At 49.1% G+C, this 15,580-nt stretch overlaps 1 protein-coding gene across 23 annotated transcripts in view; it reads right to left on the minus strand.

Moving 5' to 3' along the window:
• Positions 1 to 15,580, minus strand: part of KIAA1217 (KIAA1217 ortholog) — a 750,245-nt gene that overhangs the window by 5,916 nt on the left and 728,749 nt on the right. For 17 of the 23 annotated variants that reach the window (XM_047742845.1, XM_047742844.1, XM_047742846.1 and 14 more), the window contains 5 exons: positions 13,240 to 13,693; positions 10,931 to 11,114; positions 7,154 to 7,317; positions 6,268 to 6,432; positions 2,991 to 3,110 (listed from right to left, as the gene is read on the minus strand). In XM_047742845.1, coding sequence (XP_047598801.1) covers positions 2,991 to 3,110; positions 6,268 to 6,432; positions 7,154 to 7,317; positions 10,931 to 11,114; positions 13,240 to 13,693 — 1,087 coding nt within the window. The remainder of the gene's footprint in view (positions 1 to 2,990; positions 3,111 to 6,267; positions 6,433 to 7,153; positions 7,318 to 10,930; positions 11,115 to 13,239; positions 13,694 to 15,580) is intronic. The other 6 variants (XM_047742834.1, XM_047742843.1, XM_047742856.1 and 3 more) reach the window with 4 other exon arrangements.

The raw sequence follows: 15,580 nt of genomic DNA on the forward strand, positions 1-15,580 counted from the left end.
CCGGCCCGTGTGTATCTGTTCCCTCGGGCCCTGCTGTGACACTAACACTAGCTGTGCCTCCTCGTTTCCCAGGCACCACTGCCCTCTCTTCTTGCTGCTGAAGCCTGAGAGGAAGAGGTGGTTATGGATGGGTCACAGTCCCAAGGAGATTGTTTGGTTAAAAGCAACGACAACATAACAAAGCACAATCACGAGGTCCCGCCCGTCAACCCCGCACAATCCCACCGCCATGTTACAAATGGAAAGAGCGTCCATACACATTCAAGGAGTAACATACAAACAACAAAGTCAGTATTAATCACATGGAAACATCATATAGGATACAAGGTGCCTTAGCTACCCAGCACCTCCTGTTTAACTTGCCCCCTCCCGGTAAGGCCCCCAAGTGTGTGCAACGATTCGGCTGGTGTGGTTGAACAACGCCATGTCTAATGTGGGATTTTCAACTTGGATTATTAAACAACTAACACATCCAGTGAAAGGTCTCAGGGAGAATAAATGAGGTCGTGACCCCAAACCTGGAGTTAGTGTGCCATGCTAAGACTCGAGTGAGGATTTACCCAGGGGCTGGACAAGGAATGGGTGTGTAGGACACCGGGCTGCTGACGAGTCGGACTGGCCTCTGTTCTGATCGGTCTGAGCCCATGCCATCCCCAAGGGTAAGTGTTTCAAATCTCACCCAGGGGCATACATATTTTATAACAGATGGAGTAGCAGCCATAATCTAACGAAAGCCATGGAGATAAATGTGGCAAGGGGCAGGTTTCACGTGACCTGTCATTTTGGTCACTGGGCTAGAGAAAAGAATGAGCGTATTAAAGCAGGCGCGCTGACCTCACCCAGGGTAGCTTGGTCACAAAGGTCATGTCATCTCACAACATCTTAGATAGGATCTCAATGGTCAAGACTCTGTGTAAAAAGGTAATTAAGCCTCTTTGTATCTGCTTCTAGGCCCTGAGGTCTGGATTGTTCCGACAACTATGTAGCAAGCTCACGATGCACGTGGGCAATGAGCCAAAAACATCAGAGACACAGTTACAGGAAAATTGCATACAGGTGAAGTACTAGATTAGTGTTACATGACAACAGAAAATTTTAAGTAAATATTTGATTTATAGAAGGGTAGATGAATAGACTGCGGAGAGGTTAATACGGATACAAATTTGGCACAAGTCCAATGCTCGTCATTATTGTGAAACAGGTCAATCTACTGAGTATAATGATCTAAAATAAGCAGTAGAATCCCTACAGGGCTCTTGTGACAGACCTGCTTAACCTGAGGGACTCTCCTGAGATACACAAGACTGGAAGGATATGGCTTTCTAACTGCAGGGCAAGGAATCACATGCAACTTTCTCGCCAATTAGTAAAATTCTGCGAGACAATGATTGTCTCTAGAGGGATCTTCCAGAACTTCCCGGTTCCCAGGCAGTGTTTTAGCCAGAAACAGTCCCATTAGACAAGGCATGCCTTGTGACTCAGGGTCTGTGAGGCTCCTTCATGAGCTGGTTTTAATAAGGCCACATAGGGCAATCCTACAGACTGAAAAAGCAAACTATTTCCAATACAGCATCATGGGTTCAATCCAGATTAACAGATTTTATCGTTAAGTCTCATAACCTCTGCTAGTGCACGGATTTCCCCTCACCCCCACCTATAACAGTGCTACATGGCCGATGGAAGTTTGCAGGCGGCCTTGTGATAGCTGTGAGACAGGGGAAGGAGGCCGGCCTCCTCAGCAGGGCCTCATGGCTAGAGCGATGCGCCCCAGGACTGTATCTCTTGAAGGATCACGTCTGAACAGCCCTCTGACTTGGGATCCTCTCTCCCCCACACTGAACGAGCTTTCTTATACAGGGACTGAGGTATCCAGCTGGTGTCGCTATTAGGCTACACGGTGGCTGATCTGGTTGACTTTATCTACGGGATGCTAGAACCTTAGATTTCTGAAATAAACGTTCCTGGTGAAAAAATGCTAGGCCTTGAGTTGGTCATGAGAACCTTTCAATCCTGACGTGCAGACAGAGGCATCCTTCAGATAAGATGGCTCTATATCCAAAAATCAAAAAAGCTCCAGACAGGACTTAAAAAGCTGACTTTAAGAAAATCAGGCTGGGGGCGCCTGGGTGGCTCAGTGGGTTAAGCTGCTGCCTTCGGCTCAGGTCATGATCCCAGGTCCTGGGTTCAAGCCCCACATCGGGCTTTCTGCTCGGCAGGGAGCCAGCTTCCTCCTCTCTCTCTGCCTGCCTCTCTGCCTACTTGTGATTTCTCTCTGTCAAATAAATAAATAAAATCTTAAAAAAAAAAAAAAAAAAAAAAAAGAAAATCAGGCTGATGTCCTTTCCCTCATACTTATGCAAAGACAGTGAATTCTGGTTCAGAGCCGGGACATCTGTCTGGATGCCACAGTGTGCATCAGCACTAAATCCAGACTGGACTTGTGGTCTTGCCAGGGATAGTCTGAGAATGTATCGTACTTAATAAAAATTCTATCTGGCATCCTCGAACGTGTGTGCAAATACATTTGTGTGCATTTCCATGAGGGTACCCCTGGGGACGGTGGCAGACATACAGCTCTGCCGTATGTCTTCTTCCTAGAGTCCAAGGAAGTAGAGTCCTATTCTAACATAGGTATGTTGGACCTAGAAGACGCGTTAAAAATTAGAAAAAGCGCTACACACTCGATCAATGTTTCTATTTTTTTTTTTTTTCTGGAGTTCGAGAAAAATCTTGCCAGGCATGTGCATACTCTACAGTTTGGGAAGAGAATGCCTGAAATTCTGCACAAACTACTGGGTACTGTGCACAGGAACGCAGAGGTCACAGGTTAATCTCTGATTAAACCTCAGGCTATGTCTGCATTAGTTTAAAAAAAAAAGGTGAGAGAAAAAAGGAGAGGGCACAGAAGGACAGACGCACGAGCAGTGTTAGTGTCAGAGCAAGGAAAGAAGGACCATCGGACTGTGTGGCCAATGTCTCCGCCACGTTACCTTCTTCTCCTTGGCTGGGACCGTGGCCCCCGGCCTAGTGTCTTTAACGTGACTGTCAGCCCGGGACTGGTCAGCATGACTGTTTGAATTTACATCCATAAAGGAACACTTCTGGAATGCCTGAGGGATTAAAATACTGAGGTTAACGTGGATCCACTTGCAGCGAGGAGGACAGAGAGAGGAGGCAGGGGGTCCAGAGGCACAGAGACCTCAGGCCAGGCCTGCATGCGGGTCACACAGAGCCAAGGAGACAGCACCTGTGACACGGGCTCTGCATCTGGGCCTCGGGCACCAAAGGTGAGCACAGAGCCAGGGGCCAAAGACTTCCTTAGCGTCTGCGCCTGGCAGGATTTACGGACAGGAGTCTTGCAAGGAATGCCCTTCCTTCCAGAACCTCATTCGAAATTAGTAGGGCTTCTTGCTTTGACCTTTAAAAAATGGTGACTATGTACGTGAATGGAGCCAAAAAACTATCTTTTTTTTTTCTAGGTCCTTTTCTTCTTTTTTTTTAAACCAGCTTTCTTGAGGTCCGAGAAAAAGGGGCACAGGATATTGCAAACCTTTCCATCTTACAAGAGAAGTAAGTCATCCTTACCAATTCATTGTCCATGATAGTACTAGGGACTCCCCTGCTCTGGGGCGTTCTGAGGGGCACTTAGAGGAAAAAGAGGACATCTTTAGCACCCCGGGATTCTGAGTGGTCTCGGGGCTGCCTGAGCCTCTAGGCCTGTTCCTGAACACTTATCAAATTTGGCTCGAGGAGCCCACGTCAGCTTGTGTGCACACGGGGCAAGGGAGTTCTCAGACAGACCGAAAGCCGAGGCTGCGGCGCTGGGGCACAGAAGGAGGGACGATACGATCGTGACAGCAAGAAAGATGAAGAACCCCAGCGCCCAGCTTCTTGAAATCGGTGGTTCCCAACTCAACGTCATGTCACCTTGTTAAAAAACAATTCTGTTACCCGGGCGTCACCCAAAACACAATTCATTCAGAGGCCTTTTCTCCCCTTAAAGAAAAAAAAAAAAAAACTCCCCCAAATAATCAAATGTGCAGCTGGGATTAAAGGCCAGTTATTTAAATGGAAAAAAAAAAATCCCAAATAATTGCCTCATATTTTCTTAATGTCAAATAGGGTCCTTTGGAAAGGACTCTGTGGGCAGAACGAATAACCCATGCCCGCGCCAAGTTAACCATTTCAGTATGGTCCTGAAATACGAATGGAGCCGGTGCCTGGGCCCTTCCCGGCCTGCTCTCCCCCATTCCACTCACTCCCCATTCCTGCAGTGCTGGCTCCCCCTTGCAGGTCCTCAGACACCCCAGTCCTCGCCAGCCCTAGAGAAGCCCACTAAGGCCATCACTGTCTCCGCTGGGCTGTTAGCCCCTGGACTTGGAAGCCTGTGGCTTCCTCTGGTGCCTGGTACCCCGGAGCGGGCAGGTGTCCCACAGGTCCATTCGGAAGCTTGCTCCTGCTCCTGGTCCTGCCTGGGGGCACCTAAGTCCAGAGCCAGCGGCTGACCTGCTGAGCCAGCGGGTTGGGTCCATCCCCACCCCCCCCCCCACCACCACCCTACCAGAGGGCTGTCTGGCTTTGGCTAAGTTAGGCTTAGAGCACTTTATTTACCAGTATTACCTAACCACCACCAAGACAGCAAGGAGCCAAGTACTCCAGCCTTTGAAAACGTTCAGCCAGAGAAAGCACCCGCGAGACTGGCAGACATCAGTGGAGGGAAATGTTCTCGCCACGAGCTCTAAGAGGCTGAACACATGACCTCTGTTTGGGGCCTAGTGCGGGGTTATTCATGAGCCTGAACGTCTCTGCCTCTAGGATCAGCAGTGACCGTTCACCTCGCACAGGTTTAACATCATCGACCGTTTTGTCGTCCACCTGAACCAGACTGGGCCAGGACCAATTCAGACCAGGCTGTGGGCCAGATGCTACAGCCAAGGGTCCCAGAACCTGCCTCCATGTCTTCGGACAAGACTCAATCCCCCAGCGACAGGCAGCCTTGTCACTGGACACAGCCAGCGTCCTCGGCCCGGGGGTCCTCCCCGGATCGCGGAGGGACGGACCCCCCCACGCTCGCAACTCTTACACACGTCACTAACCTTAGCAATCTAGGGTTCCTACGAACGACACTCTCTAGCCATTCTGAAAACCTGTCTGCAAGCTGACTGGTGAGAGGGGTGTCCCAGGCCAGTCTCGGAGTTTTAGTGAGGCCCCGAAGGGCGCACCCCATTTCCACAAATCAAGCCAGGCGTCCTGGAGAAGCAAACAGCTCAATTTTGACAGTTACCACCCAGGAAGGCAAAACAGAACAGCCGTGGCACAAATGACCCAGCTGGCAAGTTCTCTCTACTCCATGGGAAGAATGCGGATCCATGGGGCCTACACAAAGCCAGGAGTGTACGCTGGTGTACAGGCGGCATGTTCTGGAGCCCTACGTGGTTGTGGTCTGACCATCTGACCATCCAAAGCGGGGAAAACATCCTAAAATAAGTATGGGTCAAAATAATGAAATATTCTATGAACAACAGACTTTGGTCTGGGAATTCTGCACATGTCGCTGGTTAGAAAAGTTTCTCGAATGTACACCCACGGTAGACTCTCAGCCACGATTCGAAGGCAAGATAAGCTTCGAGTATAGTTTCTGCAGCCCACCCTTCATCCTATGAAGGGACTGTGTCAATTAGTTAAAAAATAAAAATCCAAAACTAACATGTAAGGTACCATTTCTCAAACAGGCCGAAGAAAACGGGAAACAGAATCTTTTACCTTGTCAGAATATTAGAAAGGGGACGTTGACAACGAATGAGTGCCTGGTATGGAGGGCAGAAGGCCTAAGGGCAGCAATTCTAAATAACAAAACCCAAGGATGGGGACCCCACCTGAAGTAGGCCTTCGTCCTGATGAAGACAAGACAAGGGCTGGTATTTCGGATCTCTGCCTTCAACTGCTTTTGAAATGACACCAACTATCAAGACTGAAAGGAAAGTAAATCCTCTCAGCCAGAGCGAGGAAACCTGGCAATTGATTTTCTGTATGAACTTCCCGAGCTGTTTTGTGAAATGATCATTCCTTACACATGTCATGAGGTACCCTGAGGGCCTAGTTGAACGCCATCTTGGAAAGGCGGAAGCCAAGGCCAGAACATGCAACTTTCAGGGCCTAGGTCCAAAGGTGCCTCGCCAGCCCTCTCCAGCTAACGAATGTGTGAGAGACACAGCCGCAGAGTCCCAGACAGGAAGGCAAGGAGCCACGGCCACCTCATCCACATACCTGCAGTTCTGCCATTATCTTGTCTCCTTCCTCTTCTTCCTCCTCATCCTTGGAGGAGGAGGTTGTGACTGGTGGTGGGGATGGGGTCCAGGCAGAAGCAGGCTCCTCCGTTGGACATTTTGTGGCTCTCGCCTGAGGGCTCGGTCCAGCATCTTCACTGCTTGCCTGTGGAATATTCAAATCACAAAAACTGGCTTAAGCCCTGCAGGTTCTGGCAAAAAATAGGGCCGGATCATGAGAACACGCGCCCCCCTACTGCCTGGTGTGCTGGCTTCCTGCCTCTTCAAATGCAGTTCAAAGACTGTAACATCCCCCTTCCATTCAGTCTGGGTTTTGGTTTGCACAAGCTGCCATTTTGTGAATGGCCTTAAGATCTTTAATAAAATTGGAACGACTCAACGTGTGGTGCCTTTAAGAAAGGCCCACCCATACGACATCTCCTCAGAAACTGTCTTTCACATTTCGCACAAAAGACAAAACTTGCCAAGTGAAGTGGAAACTAAAACTCACTGAACATCTTTCCGTATGGACTCGCACAACTGTGTCAGCCAATCTCACTTAGCGTTGTAGGATGGTCTTTCCTTGGCCTCCTCTTTACCCAACCCCCCCATTTTCAATCTTATGCCGCCTTGCTGGGGAAGTAGCTTGTAATCCGCATGTTACATTGTTGCAGTCAAAAGTCAATTAAGGATGAAGCTCGTGGTGCTGAATGTGGCCCCAAAACACTGGCTGACATTTTCCCATCTGTGGGGCCTTCCTGTGATTTTAGCTTAGTTCTCTCCTCTGCCTCACTACAGGTTGCGTCCTAAAGGGGAATAGTGAGAACCTTGTCTAAGGGTATCATCTGAACCTGGAGACCAGTTTCCCAGCACTTAACCCATCAGACCTTGGCGGTGGTGTTCTCCTTCCTGCTGGTGTAGACCACATCGCCGGACCTCGTGGTGGTGAGCCCTGATCCTGGCAGGTAGCTCCGCCGAGGGGGCGGGGGTGGAGGAGGCGGGGACTTACCCCCCAGCTTATCCAAGTCTTGGTCTGAATTCGGAGAGTCTTCTGGAAAACAGTGTGTCATTGAAAAATAATCTTTTTGCAGGATAACATCCAGAACAGGGTATTTCTAGAAACTTGATGCAATCTGACTTAAATATTTCTCTAGTTTCTCCCTAGTGTGATGATTAAAGGTACGGACCCTGAAGCCAGACTCGAAATCTCAGAAAGATCCTGCTCAAGTTAAGTAACTTCTCTCTGCCTCGGTTTTCTCATCTGTTTAATGGGTATTATTATAATCTCCACTGGGGGCCTGTGAGGATGGAATAATATACAGGAAGCCTTTGGGACAGTGCTTACTGGCTTATTGTAAATGCAATATGTAAATGCAAGTATGAGCTATCCCTATTCAACAAAAAATCTGGGTTTTACTTGGAGAGATGAAATACAGGAGCCTAACGACAAATCCAGGGGTGCCTGGGTGGCTCAGTCAGTCAAGCGGCTGACTCTTGCTTTCGGCTCATGTCATGATCTCAGGGTGGTGGGATCGAGCCTCGTGCTGGGCTCTGCACTCAGTGTAGAGTCTGCTTCTCCCTTGCCCTCTGCTCCTCCCCCTACTCCCTCTTCAATCTCCAAAATAAATAAATAACATCTTAAAAAAAAAAAAACAAAACAATCCAGAGCCCCCCACTTAGCCTCTAGAGCCTCCAACGTGTGAGCAGGACGGGTTGGAGCAGGGGAAGCTAGAAGAATGTGGCCGCAGAAGGGCCAGAAGGAGAGTGGGAGGCAGACAGAGGAGAAAACAAAGTCAGGGAGAGAGTAGAGTTTTGGTCACAGCTGTGTGGTGGGAAAGGGCTCTTTGCTAACGGAAGAAGGCAGTAAACGCAACTGCAGAAGCAGAAGTTAGGATGGACACCATAGGTTAGAGAATGCAGACACCAGCTTGGCTTTCCCCAAAGAGCTGCCCGCAGAAGGCACTTAACGAAATGTAAACCGTCAGCCCCATTCCTGCCTTGGTCACTGAGCCTCACCTCCGCCCTTCACCAGCACTCAGGCCCAGAGCTCACCAGAGCGGGAGAACCACACACGGACAGTCGGGGTTTCCAACTGCGCTTTGCCCAGCTCTCTCTAGGGACAAGGTGCCCTCCCTGGAACATGTCTGTCTCTTCTGAGCAACCCAGGCAGAGCTGATTGAGTAGTTTCTACTTGAAATTAGAGTAGGGATGTGGGTAAATCATCAGGGTGAAATGCTCGCGATTCCGGGTAGTGGCCGGTTCTAGTCTGGTGCACCAGGGTGCCGGTTGACGAGGCCAGAGAACACTGGACCCCCTGGCTGGTGCCTAAGCCAGCAGCCCAGCCAGGGGATGCCCTCATCAGCTCTGTGGGTCCCCCTAGGGACTGGCACAGGCTGACAGGCCCCGGAGGTGGGCCCAGGTCTCCTCTCCCATGTAATGACAAAGTCTGCCTTTGTTTTTTTGTTGTTATTGTTTCTTTTTTTAAAAGATTTTCTTTATTTATTTGAGAAAGAGCAAAATATCGAGAGAGAGAGAGAGAGAGAGAGAGAGAGACAAAGCATGAGCTGGGGGGAGAGGGAGAAGCAGGCTCCCCGCTGAGCAGAGACCCTGATGCGGGGCTCGATCCCAGAACCCTGGGATCATGACCTGAGCTGACGGCAGATGCTTAACCCACTGAGCCACCCAGGCACCCCAAAGCCTGCCTCTTTTACCAGCTTCAGTGGGGCTCCTCTGAGTCCTCTCTTCCACTAGGCTTTGCGCTTGGTCGACTCAGCCCAGTTTTAGCAAAGAATTCTAATAAGTCAATTTAGCAAGACATCTGATCTGGTTCTTCATTCCCCGCGCTGGAGAGCCAAGCCCTCAGCCTGCCTTTAGCACGAATCTCCCTGCCCTTGATATGCTGTGTTCAGAGTCGAGTTCAATTTCTCTCCCCGACTGCAGTGGGGAAGACTTGAGTCAAGTCTTCCTTGCTCTTTTTAACAGACAGCTCTGAGAATAATTTTTCTATGGCACGGAATGAGGCTATAGTCCCTAAAACCTTCCAGCGATCTTTAGGAGCTAGTGGTCCATGCCCATTATCAAAGTAGTCAGTGCACACAGAGGAAATACAAAAAACTTTTCTTTAAACCCTCAGTGTAGAATTTTACCTCATTAGTAAAAACACTAATAAATAAAAAAAAATAACATCCATGCCAAATAAGTAAAAATGATAGGAATCAACGTTTGCAGGAAATGGCTTGGACCCTTATGCATTTCTGGTAGCCTGTCCATTCGTGGACTCCGACAGGAAGTCAGGCCACATGTTAAAAAAAAAAAAAAACAAAAAACAAGGGCATCTGGCTGGCTTTGTCGGTGGAGCGTGCGACTCTTGATCTCAGGGGTGTGAGTTCAAGCCCCATGCTGGGTGTAGAGTTTATTTAAACATAAAATAAAAAGAACGACAAGAACATTTTAACTGAGTGAAAGATACTTCGGAGACTAATTTTTTAAAAACATTTCATGCAAATTTTTTTTACTCTGAAGGAACACAAAGCCCAAATGCAGTAAGTTAACAAAACGTAGTGTTATTATTTTTGTTATATAATCATGGAGAAGGAACAGTTCTAATTTGTAACTATTTTTTAAAATAATTTACTTGTGATTCTAAAACATCCAGGGATTATCTGACAGAATTCAAAATGAGGAGAGCCAAATTAGGCCAGATAGAAACAGAAGAGGGGGTAGATCCTTCCCCCATGAGACATTCCTCACAAGAACTCTGGGAGAAAAGCCATCTTGGGGAGAGCAGAGCCGTCCCTCCCAGGCCCCTTCCTTCCCGGGCACGTGCTGCCTCCCCCTTCAGGGTCCCTAAACAGGCCTCCTCCCACAGCTGGCAGGTGGGGAAAGGAGGTGAAAAACTTAGCACAGGCTCATGGGGAGAGTTTCCATGAGTGGGATTTTAGAGCAACGTTGGGGAAGGAAAACCTGGGACAGGGTTTCAGTGGTTATAAACTGTATCTACTTCCATGCTCGTGGACATGCGAGTCAAGATGGCTATTCCTCCTCAAATTACCTTGGTTCCTGGATGAGGCATCCCTGAATTTGGCTCTGAGACACTGGGCTGTGAGTATAATGGTGTCTCTGTTCTCAGCTCTGAAGTCAGAGTGAGGCGTGGGGCTCGTTGGTTGGAGATTTAGTAGGCTGGGTTTTCTAGCAGTTATTTTATGTTGTTAATGACACATTGATGATTAACTTCCAGAGTTTAGCTGGTTCAATATACAATCTAATAATTTTGATTTAAAAAATGCAATTTCGCCTTATGATCTAATATCCCCTTGGGAGCTCATAAAGGCTGGTATTTTCTTCCTGCAGCAGATGAAAAGCTCTTACTTTAAACGCGGCCCTCTTATCCTCCCAGCTGGTGCTGTGAAGTGTCATAAATTCATAGGAAATGTAGAAGCTAGGAATCTAAATTTTACCTTACTGGGCACTATTCTGGTACCCTAATGCAGAACACAAGTTTCCCTGCTAGGGTTTTGGGTGACGTGAGAATCCAGTGACTGTTGAGGATTTGTTCTTCCTGTTTCACAATTTTATCAAACTCTTGAGACGTGAGAGATTGGTCCTGTCGGCCAGCACGTGCTCCAGTGGGCAGCCAACCGGGCCCAGCTCTGGGAGCGCCTCACCTGAAAGTTCCAGCTTGTCTCCTGGGGCATCGCCCTTTGGTTGTGGGCCCACGGCTGGTGGCATCTCCAGGTTTGGAATTGACTTCATGATAGTGGCCTGAGCTTCTTCTAGCAGCTTCTCGAACTCTTTCCCGTTATAGTGGTCCAGATTGTGCCTTTTCTCTTCCCATTTTCTTTCTGCTTTCTGAAGGAAAATCACAAGTGAGGGAAGTTTAGCAACCAGAAGGGAAAGCTAATTAGAGATTTCATGGCGATGGAGGGGGCAGTCTGGGGTCCGTGCTGAGGGACATGTTTGCCCCTCCGACCAACCTGCCTCTGGGCTCGCTGCCACGGAAGCCGACGTGACTGACATTGATTCACAGAGAAGCGAGCTCAGGAACCCAAATTCATTTGTTAACTGATAATTGAGCACTTACTTACTGCTACTCTCTGAATAGTAATAAAAAGGACACAGGGATGTGCTTTCCAAAGCACCCATCTCACAACCAGGTTTCTGTCTTGAAACCAAAAATTTTCATCATGGAGGAGATGTGCAAATGGACAGGAACAAAACCAAACACTCACTAGGAACAAAGACTCCAACGCCTGCTTTCCACGTCTGCCTAAGAACAGCTCTATGGCCTCTGGGTCAAACGTTCTTACGTATAAAATGGGCTTTTTTAGACTACCTTGAAGCTCCACCAAGTTCTACAGTAGGGAGAAATACATGAAATGCATTTTTAAATACCCATACATTTTTGAAAAGAACATTTTCCTGTGATTTTGGTGTGGCACAGGAATCATCCCAGATGGGCAGAGGGGAAGTTAGCACCAGGATTACTAGAACCCCACAATGCAAGAATGAGGAAGGACAGAGGAGATTGCTTTCTTAGCACTCTTTAGCCAGAGGACGCTGGGGCCCAGTGAGACAAGGATCTGCCCAAGAGTCACGCTATCTAAACCCAAGTCTCCACCATCATCATCCTTACCAAACCCTCCTCCCCTTTGTCTTTCCTAGCATTTCTTTTCATCTGGCATACACTGGTTCTCGATCTCTCCCTACAAGCAGGCATGTTTCTCGAAAGCACGGACTTTGTCCCTGTGGTTCACTGCCTGCCCCAGAGCCTTTGGGGACCTAGAGCATAGTGGGGCTCAGATCCTGGTTGTGAAGCAAGTTCTCCTCAGCAGTCAGCAGTGGGGTGGGCAGGAAAGGCCCAGGCCTCCTTTCTGCAGATCCGGGCATTTTTAACAGACTCTTAAGTTCCGAGGCCCCGTTGCCAGAACTGTGGCCCGGGCAGTCTGAAGAGGTTATTTTTCTCTTGAGACCTGAATTATCCCTGTTGATCTGTGAGAGACGCGGGACGGTCAAGGCCATGGTCTGGGGTCAGGAGTGGAGGACGCACGGGGCAGGAGGAAGGAGGAAGCAAGCTGTCCTACTCAGGCACGGACACCAGCCCTTGGTAAAAAGAATCTTTAAAAACATGGCCTGTTTTCTGTTCTGTGACGTTAAGGCCTAGTTTTCTCTTTCCATTCTGACTGCCTCTGCCTCTCACCCCAAGCCTGTGCTCATGACTTCTATCCCGAACCCTTAATCCTAGACCCACCCACCACCTGAATCGACTCTATTATTTCAGAGTGATTTTTTGAAGATGCTATTTTTTACCGCCGGTCCAAGCAGCAGGATTTTTTGGATGCCGACACCACCTCGGACTGCCTTGCAAGCCCCCCGAAATCTGGTTCCAGCCTGTCTTGCCAGCCTCATTGCCCCTGCCTTGTTCCCTTAAACAGGTTCCTTCAACAGCCTGACTTGTGACTCCCTTTGCTCTAACACTCCTCTATCCAAGCCTGCCATTGCCACCCTGCTCTGCTCACCCAGGCTCTACAGATTTTTGGAGACTACCGGCAAACGCTTTGCAGGCCTGCATTCACCAGGGGTAAGTCTGAGCCGGCACACGCTGGCCGGGGACAGCCGACTCACATTTCTCCCCAGTTGCGCACTCCCCGATACCCTGCTATAACTCGAAATCGGCGATGGGAAAATACACCACAGAAATGGGTCATTTTACAAATCGGGGCGTTTCCCCCTCCCCCCAGAGAGCCGGTTGTTAAACAGTTCCCAGTACACCAGGGTCACACCGTCCACTGTTCTTAAAATCTTAATCTTTCTCTTAATCTGGCCATTGAAACCCATGGATAGGGCTACAAATCTATCTGTGATACTTATGCACATATATGTATGACCTTGACAACCAGACGATACGCTCTTCAAGGGAAAGGACCAGGTGTTATTCTTTTATGGGGGGCTATGAGAAATGGAAATAGGACCCTACCTCAATGGACACCGCCCTGTTCTTGGCACTCACGCTGTGGATCTCCTCGATGAACAAGCTCTGCATGGTGGAACCATTCACGGGTGTCTGTGGGGACTGTGAAGCCTGAGCCGACGACGGCAGAGCAGAGGTCCCTTCCTGGGCGGTGGCGGCGGGAGGGCCGGCTGGGTGAGGACCAGCCCCCATGGGCAGGTGCTGGGCGGGGTTCAGCAGGGCGGCGGAGTGCTGGGAGGGCTGGATGACCACGGGAGAACTCTGTGCGTGGTGAACGGTCAAGGGCACCACTTCCGACTTCACGTCGCCTGGGACTCCTGCCGCGTGGAGGGGCTGGCCCGAGGCGTGGGGCGCCTCCTCCTGGCTCTTCAGGACTTCGGCGGCCGTGGCCTTCTCCATCGCCACGTACTGAGCGGCCTGGGCCGCGTCTGTACCTTTCAAGAGTCCGTCGGTGACGTGTCTGGGAGAGACCAGGCACAGCAGCATTAACTCTTACAATGAGTAGCCTGCATTTTATTTTTATGGCATGAACTTGAACGCTGTGTCATCCCAAAGCCAGGCAGGCTGTTGCTGCAGAATTAAAGCATTCGAAAGGGGCGCCTGGGTGGCTCAGTGGGTTAAAGCCTCTGCCTTCGGCTCAGGTCGTGATCCCAGAGTTCTGGGATCGAGCCCCGCATCAGGCTCTCTGCTTCGCAGGGAGCCTGCTTCCTCCTCTCTCTCTGCCTGCCTCTGCCTACTTGTGATCTCTCTATCTGTCAAGTAAATAAATAAAATGTTTAAAAAAAAAAAAAAAAGCATTCGAAAACCCCGAGTAGCCGCTCAGTGCTGAGGGTTTCCATAGCAACTTCCTAATGCCCTCCAGTTGTCTCCTGGCTGTCTCTGGTAGCCGATTTCTCAGTCCTTCCCTTAAGATAGGGTCTGTCTCTCCCTTTCCACTAGCTCCATCAAGCCCAGCCAGACACCGTTCCGTCACTATTTGCATGGTGGCGACACACAGTGAACACAGGACCCTAACAAGAACTCCTGTACCCAGTCCTGGGAACAGTCCTGGCAGAGGGACAGCCCTCAGACAGGCTCAGTTCCAACCCCCAAAGCTTCCTGATCCCTCCAAGCTCTCCTCCTTTCACTGCTGAACCCCTGCGGAAGGCAGCTCCTACAGCTGACCCCTGAACAGCATGGGGTTGGTTAGGGTCCTGACCCCCTACACGGTTGAGAATCACAGTATAACTTTTGTCACCAACCCCCCCCAAAAAACCTAACGACTAATTGCCTACTATTGACCAGAAGCCTTATCTAGATCCTAAACAGTTGAATCACATATATTTTGTATGTTATTGCTGTATTCTTACAATAAAGGAAGAAAAGAAAATATTAAGAAAATCACAAGGAAAAGAAAATACATTTTACAGTATTGCCCTGTATTTATCAAAAAAAAAAAAAAAATTTACACAAGCGGACCCGTGCAGCTGAGACCCGAGTTGTTCAAGGGTCCACTGCATTCTAACTCCTTGGGTTTGCTCTTCATGTCGTTCAGCCTCGTGTGATCAGGCTGTTCCGCCTGGACTTGACCAAGCCTTTCTGCAAGGTCGACCACGACTTCAAATCTAGCAGCTGGGTTAGTCCTCAACCTCCTCTGCTTTTTGGGGTCTTGTCACGCTATTTGTTGATTTGGATGTGGCTTTGGGGTCAGGCAGACCTGTGCCTGAATGTCATCATTCCTGCCACGTTCTAGCCATGTGATGTTGGGAACCTCATCTTTCTGAGCCTCACATAGTTTTCTATAAAATGTAATAACTATGAGGACGAGGACAAGAGGATGAGAATGCCTTCTAAGGCCTTCCTTGCAGGTTATTGTTAGGATCAACATAGTTCTAGGTCAGACGATGTCCAACTTGACTGCTAACCTTTAATTGGTGCCTCAATTCATTATTAAAATGCTTTCTCTCTCTTTTTTTGATTTGAAAAGACCTTGCCTTTGTGACCCTCCTCTGCTACTCACTTCTGTTTCTTTTACCCACCCTGTTCCTTCGATCCCCAAGGATCCCCAAGGATCTGTTCCCCTCTTTCTGTCTCATGCTACTGTGCCCTTTCTTCCACGGCCACGAGTCACCTTCATGAAAGCAACTTCGATCTCTAGATCTCTCCTCCCACCTGCTCCCGCCCCCCTGCCCGGCCCTGGGGTTGGGCAGCCCCGCACCCCGAATATTGTGAGCCATTCTTCAACTCTAACGTGTTCCTGAAATGAACCACCTTCAAACGATTAAAAAAAAGGGAAAAAAAAAAAGTTTACCAGGTTTGCTAATGTTAAGCCCTAGGCGGTGCCAAGCAATGCGAAGACTGGAGACCT

The sequence above is a fragment of the Lutra lutra genome, chromosome 8, assembly GCF_902655055.1.
Source record: "Lutra lutra chromosome 8, mLutLut1.2, whole genome shotgun sequence".
NCBI lineage: Eukaryota > Metazoa > Chordata > Mammalia > Carnivora > Mustelidae > Lutra > Lutra lutra.